The sequence below is a fragment of the Epinephelus moara genome, chromosome 19 (genome assembly GCF_006386435.1).
Source record: "Epinephelus moara isolate mb chromosome 19, YSFRI_EMoa_1.0, whole genome shotgun sequence".
Lineage (NCBI taxonomy): Eukaryota > Metazoa > Chordata > Actinopteri > Perciformes > Serranidae > Epinephelus > Epinephelus moara.
In genome coordinates this window covers 23,642,626-23,651,084 of record NC_065524.1, presented here as the reverse complement: position 1 = coordinate 23,651,084, position 8,459 = coordinate 23,642,626, and the positions used below count along the sequence as shown (strand labels likewise).

Sequence of the window (8,459 nt, the reverse complement as noted above, 5' to 3'; positions counted from 1 at the left end):
AGATCTGATTTCTCTGTTATCAGCATTGTTATTTATTTATTTTCACAGCATGACCTTAATATTGTATACAGTCAAGTGACACTCACACATTTGTATTTTTGTGTCATTTTTAGCGATGACTTGGTAAGAAAATTTAACATTTACTCATTCTACGAACCATCTAGTGCTGCTGCATGTGGCACAGGTATTTGCAATTGATTCTATTGAGAACCTATAGGGCTTGTAGCCATATCACACAAAAAATAATAACCCCCATTACATGTCAAAGATGAACTAGCTTTAGCTTTCAAACTTTGTACATAAAGTCATTAATTTCTGAGTCATTAAATGTTGTTTTTCCCAGGCGTGTAAGTTGTGGACGTTCCCTGGATGACATATCAAGTTGAAGAGTATTGACCAATCATTATATCTTCACCCAATACAACAGAAAACCTGAGTTTATGTAGTTAGTAAGCATGTGAGTCATTGTAATTGGTGGCCCACACCCATGGAAATGACATCATGTACTCATACTGTCATGTTAGGCCGGTGACACACCATCAGGATTTACTCATAGAAGGGAGAAAACAGCAGAAGACAGCAATTATGTGGTAGACTGAAACCTCAACCTGTCAGAAAGACTTGGAAAGCCAATGCCTTTATCTCACATTAAGTTGGACGGCTCTGTCTTTGATAATCCACTGGGTGGCTACGCATGGAGACAGACGCCGTACAGTGTCGTGTATTATATTCACACAGCTTCAAACAATTAGAATAACCTTGTGATTGTGTGCCGTAACGCCCCGAAGATACAGCGCTTAGGCATTGCTGATTTCAAATGAAGGCAAAAAGCCCTTTTGCAGCTGAGCTCATCCCTGACATTTTCCCTGCTTTTTACATTTATCAGTGACAGACAACAACCTCATCAGCCCGCATGCTACTCCAACACACTCCATTAAGGTGCCTGGAATAAGGGTGCATTTCCATAAAATATTCTTTGTCAGAATCAGAAAATGGGCAAATTATCTGAACACTAAAACACCCCAGTGCACCGTAGATCCCAAAGCAGACAGAAATGACCTCATTTAGGCTGTCTAAGCACAAGAAAGTGTCTCGCTGGCTCGAGATCTGAGTGGCACAGATAGATCAACACTGCCACTTCTCTCACATCACCTGGATGAGCACTTTACATTTGTAAATCAATGAGGAGGGTAACCACATGTAGAAGAGCTGGGAGGGATTCCTGTCTGCCTTGGCACAGATTTTTTGAGAACCAAATTACCTCTATTACAGCTCTCAGTTGGAGACTGCATTCTAGGATCAATCTGTCGGAGAAGGGTGCTTTAGCGTTGATGGATATGACATGTGACCAACAACAATGTTGATTTTTTTAATCTCCTGGATAATGGGCAGATTTAGTACGGATTTGCCTGGAGCAGTAGATCTGGTTACGACTGCTGCTTTGTTTCACGCAGCTCACTTTATGGCTTCATTACAACAATCGCAAATCTGCGGACACCTCAACAGCCCGTATCACCATAAATCACACGCCGAGATAATGACAGCTGAGTGTTCCTGCAAAGATGACACCTTTTACTACAACTGGAGTGCAAAGGCGTAGTTGAGATATAGGTACATCTAACGTACAGTAGATACACATCAAGGCCAATCTCTGCGCTCTATAAGTAGACGTATAATCAAAGTGTATTTGGAAAGTAACAATCTTGTAAAACATAATTGCAAGTAAGAAATATCAAGTGCTCGTAAAGTAAACAGTGCAAACAAAGCCATTATTGATAGGTCTCTCTTTTTTCCATCACTGTGAGCTTTTACATTGTAATCGCAGCCTGATAAAGCAACCACACACACATAAAAGATAATAATCGCTCTGTGACTTATGTCTGGCATGGGGTTGAACATTATAGCAGCTTCCCCTTATTGACACAGCTGTTACCCAAACTATAGACTTGCCACTGCAGACGACGGCATGTCTTTATATTGTGCCACACACCCACTAATGACAGCTTTAGTGGTGGTAATTCAGTAGGGTTGAATATGGGGTTAGGTGTGTGTGAGTCACGTCCTGGGCTCCCCTCCCACCCACCTACCCCTCACCAGATGTCCTGCCAGGTTTCCTGCAGTGTTTCACTTGCTCTCTGAGGATCCAAGTATCTCTCAAGAATCTAAAATGGCTGCTTTAGGGTCTTGACCAGAAAACGGAGAAGCACGGGATGTTGTTTTTAATGTGGTCTGTCATACCTTTGGCATTTCTTAAATAGTTCGGCGCCTGTGTTTTGTTGTGTTTGAGCGCAGCTAGCCGCTAACGTGGACGTGCATTTGGAAACCATGTATTCGGCAAACCAGGGAAAGCACAAGTGTGTGGTGGTGGAATGAGCAGCAGCCTTTATTAAGGAATGGAAAATGTCTCTTTATAATCTTAAGTAAAGTGTAATGTAATGTCTTATTTTGTAAGACCATCACTTGCTTCCTTAACCCCTGAAGTTATATAGAGAAGTTCATATGCGTAGATTTCAGGGGTGACGCAGGGGACATGTCCCGCTCAATATTTAGAATGTGCATTACCCCCGGTAAAAAGTTTTGTTTTGACAACATTAAAGACATTTTCACCATGAATTGATGCAGAAAAAGCAGAAATTTGTGCATTAAAATTCACCAGAAGGCAGGAAATGAAGTGTTCGGCGCTCTGAATTTTCTGGCCCCTGTTTCATATGTGTCCCCCTCGATTTTAAAACAAAACCTACGCCCTTGGTAAAGTTTTTGCCTCTGCTGCTTTGCCATGCTGTGTTTGCAATTTCAGCAGCGGGCCAATTTTTATTTGGATGCTATGTAAAACCCCTGATTTATAACTGTGCCAAATTGGGTGCTACACCTCGTTTAAACTCCATGTACTCTCAAGACTCACCAGACTAATAATTTGGTTAATAGGAGTCCTATTAAATCCAAAAATCATATTAAGGAGCTTTGTATCCACATAATTTTACTGTCTATTTTAATTATATTTAAATTATTAAATCTGAAAGTTTACCATTATGCCATGGTTTGGTGTGTACTTTAGTTCTGCGGAGCTCGGTGCACTCCTGAGCACTTTCAGGTCTTGATGGACAAAGTGAATATTCACTTTAATACTCTTGCATACTCTAATAACCCCATGTTCCTCCTCTCCTCTGTGTCAAATCTCCACAGTGAAGGAGGGAAGGGAGGGAGTGAAGGGAGGGAGGGAGGGAGGGAGAGCTGGGTGGGTGGGAGGGTTGGTAATTCATGCACACATGTGCCTGCCTGTTCCTCCAGTGACAGGGCCAGGGGGAGGGGCACATGATAAATTGCCTTCCACCGGGACCCTCCGAGCACAGCCACCATGATGTGGGTAGAAATGGAAATTGCTCCCTTTCACCGTCATTACATCAGTTTAGGACGCGTGTGGGCCTTATACACACTATGAGAGGAGTTTGTTTCGTCTGAATAACCGCTGTGCGATAGACAAGGGGCGGCATAGCGCAGGAGGCATCCTGCATAAATGATAGTAACTGATGGGTCAACAGTGCGCCTAAAAAACAAAGTTAATGGTGTTAAGAGTCGACGACAGCAATTATATATACATGTAAAATATATAGGCCGTTTTAATTGCTGTAATGATTTAAATACATGCACTATGGATAATTAATAAGGCTGTGGGAACTCAATTATCTCCCCGTGCGCCGATTTGGATTTGTCAAGTTTTTAGTATATTCAAAGACAGAAGAGCAGAAATCTGCAGCTGTTTTTGCTTCTGAGTGTCATAAATAAAATCAGCTGTACATTGCCGTTATCTGTGCAAGAAAACAAACAAACAAAAAATAAATAAATAAAAAATGCTCATGTGGGATGAATATAATTTTCAAAAGCATAAATATGGCTTCAAAATGCGCCTGGTCAAATTCAAACCACGATCTGTGAGCGTCTGTATCTGCATAAAAATCCCACAACTTTGCACAAGATCTTTTTTTTTTTAATAACAAATGTAGTGCTGTGTACATTAGATTTACAGGTGGATGAGATTATCAAATGCAAATTAAATAAGAGCATCCTGGTGATGATGAAAAATAAAATTTTCTATATAAACCAGTGAATGGCCTCCACCGAAATATCACCCTGGTGCAGCCTACAGCTTTATTATAAATAAAAAATAAAAGACACACCGGTCGAAGACGCTTGTAAAAAAATTCTATAGTGCATTAAAACCGAAAGTAAATTATTCAAGTCAATGTGCGTCTTTTTGTTAAGGTTGTAAATTTGATTTTTTTTTCTTTTTGTTATTGACATTTTAATTTTACCAATTTAAAACACATATCTGTGCTTATGATTAAAAAAAATAGAGAAAGTCAGCTGTCCTTGTGCAACTTTTTCTCTTGCGCAATTCACAAATTTTACTTTTTACGCACGCAAAGTAGCAACACCTGCCAAATCAGATCTCAAACAACTTACTGACAAAATTCACCCACCAGAAAACTAAATTCTCTCACACAAATTCACTTTATAAAGCTTGTTTAACTCTCTCACACACACACACACACACACTCTTTCTCACACACACACACACACACACACACACAACCACTCTCATCGAAGTTGCATTTAATTTAAACTTTATAACACGTGTGCTCTGATAAAGCTTCTCAGTTATTTGGTATATAAACTAATGAAGAGAAAAAGAAAGAAAGATGCACATTATGTCAGCACATCGTCAAAGTGACTTCTTATAAGACAGCAATGAATTGAAGAAGTATGACAGCCTGGAAAATCTATAGGCCTGTGTTGCGTAAATGATCCATGAGGTTTTCGTAACCCCATTAATTTAACACACCGATTTTTAAAAACTGTCAGTGGACTATAAATCCAACTGAGTGATGTTCAGAAAATGAGGCACACGGAGATATGGAACAGAATTGTTTCTTATTTTTTCCAGAATACATACAAAAAAATACCAATTCTCTTTCCAAGGTGTTACACCTGAAAAATAACGGCAATTTAAAATGTGGACAATTTCTGAAATTTAAGAAACAAACATGCATGTAAATTATTTTTCTTCTCAATGAGACATTAAATAAGAACAAATACAATCATAGCAATTTTCAAATTAACATCGAAATGAGGACCCCTACTTTAATTAGTACTCTAACATGTGTGTGTTTTCATTTTTACCTATAGAGTTCAGTTTCAACATAATGCACTTTTTGAGTTGCTCAAATATTTTCCATTTGCAGCTATTATCGCCTGCTTTTAAGCCGACATATAAATAAATACAGTTGAAGTCCACGGATCCCGCCCATAAGTTTAGCACTGTTATTATAAAAGTCTTTATATTTGCATTCTTAGTACTATAAACTTTTCAAAGTCTCTTTTTTCCTCACTGGTATCCAAGCGCTGATGCTGTGGTGAGTCTCTGGCCATACAGTGCATAAGGAGAGTAGTAAGGGCCGGTGGCAGCGGGGACGGGAACAGGGGCACCGGGGGTTGGCAGGGGACTTTTTGAGTACGGATGGTAGCGGCTGCTGAGTCCTAACGCGTGATGCGGGCTCCTTAGAGCCAAAGTTCCGGGGCTCCCGGGGGCACCTGAAGGTGGCATGTGCATATGGCAGGCCATGGCCGCTGCTGCAGCGCTGGCCAGTGATGAAGACCCGGGATAACCAGATATCAACTTCTCCGCCCCGGTAAAAGCAGTGTGAGTCCTCAGGTGATTCAGGAGCTCTTCTGATGAGGAGAAACGCTTGTCGCACGGTCCATTTGCCGACACCCAATTACAAACATGGGGGAGAGGGTCGTTGGGGAGCATGAAACCGTATGGGTACAGGGGGTGTCCGCTAAATGATGGCGCCGAGGAATGGACGCCATGCATGGGGTGTGTCGGGTACATTAGTGGGTAGCTGGATTTGAGGGCGTTAGCGGCCGCTGCTGCAGCTGCAGAGTCGTGCGTGCAGGACGCACTGGCTGCGCCCGCTAAGTGACTGGCACAATGGTAACTGAGGCAGTAAGGGTCTCTGCACAGGCTGGCTGACATGATGGACGGTGGAGAGGCTCCAGCCAGAGGGCTGGATCCAGCCTTACTGCAGCCCAGTGAACTGGCCAACTGTGCGTTTACCAAGCTCCCTCCGTGGGGCAGGAAGTGTTGAGGGTAACCAGCATAGGCCCCAGCCAAGCTACCTGGGTAGGTCATACCGGCAGGAGGCAAAGGGAAAACTGTCTGCCCCGGTTTGTAAGGAGAAACCGGCGCCACAAGTCCTGACCCGAGAACGGATGCGGAGGATACAGAAGTTACAGATGAGGACTCCGAGGAGGAGGTGGTTTTAGTGCCAGGCGTCGTCTCCTGGTGTTGGTTGACCTCCACGTTAATTCCACCACAACTCACGCTTATCCTGCTGTGGCTAGTGGTGCCAGACCCGTCCGTAGTGCCATTTTTATTACAATCAGACTCTTTCTTGTCATCCCTTTCCCCACATTTCCCCTCTGATGGCATGGGGGAGGCAGAAGTGCTGGAGTTGGGGCTGCCTGTCCGCGGCGTAAACGGCTGGCAGGTGGCGCTCGGCACTCGGAAACCAGACTTCTCTCCGCTTGAGACGCCCGAAGACGAGTCCTTCTTATCTGAAGGCTTAGAATAAGGTTTGAAGCTAGATTTGTCATCCACACCGATGTCACTCAATTTCAAAGGACCAGATTTAGATTCCTTCTCACTAGATCCATTTGATGTGACGGAGGATAATTTGGAGGTGGGTGGCGGGTCCGGTTTGCCGATCTGAGAGCAGGTCTGCGCCAGCAGAGCCAACGGACTTTTCTTGGCATCTAGCTGCAAAACAGATGACATAGATGTTGATAAATGCTCTTAAAACGCACATCGACTGCTTTCTTTTATGCTAATAAAATAAACAGCCCGGGGTAAAGCCCTTTAATCGGGATATTTACTGACATTTCCAAACGGAAACGTATGTGCGGTAATTACGCACGGCTCTTCCGTGAGCAAAACGACAATCGTGTTCATTATTAAAAATAAACTGAGCTGCCTTTTACTAAATATAACTATTTCCAACACCAGGATCACATTTGACAGAATATATTACGGGACAACAGCAATGAGATCACAAAACGTTGTCACGCAAGCACAAATATCTAACATTATAATTATACAGATATTAAGTAATAAACATGTTCCTCTTACCTCTATGGGACTAATCGGGGTAGAAGGCAAAGGCTGCAGATACTCCGGGTGCAAAATGTGTCCCGACCGTGCGGTAAGCATTTTCAAAACCTTGATGGGAAGTCGGTTAGCTTGCCGTAGTGGATCAGACGGGGGTGCGGAGTGGAGAAAAGGCTTGTTGATGCTCGCTGAGCTGCTATTCCGAGAACTGCTGCTTTCCCAGGCTACACAAATATCACTATTTTTCAGGGCAGACGCCGAGGGCGACGTGATCATGTCCCAATTGTCAGGAAATGAAACGGCGATGCTTTCGTCAGATTCATTAAGAAAAATCAAAAAAGCATCGAGCCTCTTTCTCTGTGGGGGAAGAAAAAAATCAGGATCGTAAAACGGTTCAATAATAAAGTAATCCTGGTTGTAAAAGAAGAAGCAAGGCGAGGCAGCTGGAAGGAAGGAGACCGTGCGAGGTTATCGCAGATCCGCGTCTGCGTCTTGCACCATGAGCGCTGCGCCTTGAGTGCGTCTGTCTGCAGGTCCTCGCTCTGTACTCCCGAAGTACGAACTGGTAGAAATTTTCACTTCAAAAGCAGCTGAATTAGTCCGAGATTAAAGCCTTTGCCGCCTTCCAATCAAATGGGACCCTGAGGTGATTGGAGGGTCAAGGGGATGTGACGTTCTCCTCTTTGTAAGCGCCTCTATTTCGACAGCTCGGGGGAGGAGATAGGCTTAAATATCTTGGTTACTGGGAACGCTTGCGCTAGTTTAGATGTGGGGCTACGGGCTGTGTGTGCACCAGGATACAGAGAAGTGTGCGAATAACACAATAGATGGATAATATTTGCACAATTAAAATGATAAAAACACAAATTACGCACGTTTAACGTCCTTTTTTTCGCCCTTTATGAAGGATGAAATTAAGTTTTGCGTTAAATAAAGCTGTACTCTGTGTATTCACATTGTTGCAGGGCAGATATAAATCATGTTTTCATACTTAACACATTGATTTCCATCTTAGTCTTATATTCAACGAATATAAGTTATGATGGCACAATCTGTTGTTGATTTCTTTGGAAACTGGCACATATAACCAACCTTTTCTCTGCTACAATATAATAAAAATGGCCAAGAAAACACTCAAAGTGAAGTTTATAAGTCGTAATATGTTTTGCAGAAGTCATCTGATACCAGAACAAGTGTTTTATTTGTTATTCTCCACCGGGCTTTAACCCGAGAGGCGCACACAGTGTGCGCAATGGCACTTTTCCTCCACCGGCAAACATAAAACCAACCATTT

At 42.7% G+C, this 8,459-nt stretch overlaps 1 protein-coding gene across 1 annotated transcript; it reads right to left on the bottom strand.

Annotated features, from left to right (window-relative positions):
* Nucleotides 1-4,910: 4,910 nt before the first annotated feature.
* On the bottom strand, nucleotides 4,911-7,779 carry znf503 (zinc finger protein 503). Its single transcript, XM_050071693.1, has 2 exons — nucleotides 7,187-7,779; nucleotides 4,911-6,817 (listed from the first exon to the last, which is right to left on the bottom strand). The coding sequence occupies exons 1-2, from the start codon at nucleotides 7,439-7,441 to the stop codon at nucleotides 5,384-5,386; spliced, it is 1,689 nt and encodes a 562-aa protein (XP_049927650.1). The 5' UTR covers nucleotides 7,442-7,779; the 3' UTR covers nucleotides 4,911-5,383.
* Between the last annotated feature and the right edge of the window lie 680 nt (nucleotides 7,780-8,459).

Coding starts and splice junctions, on each gene's coding strand:
- znf503 (XM_050071693.1), bottom strand. CDS start 7,441: ATGATCACGTCGCCCTCGGCGTCTGCCCTGAAAAATAGTGATATTTGT. Junction 6,818..7,186: donor CCCCGATTAGTCCCATAGAG/GTAAGAGGAACA, acceptor TCTGTTTTGCAG/CTAGATGCCAAGAAAAGTCC.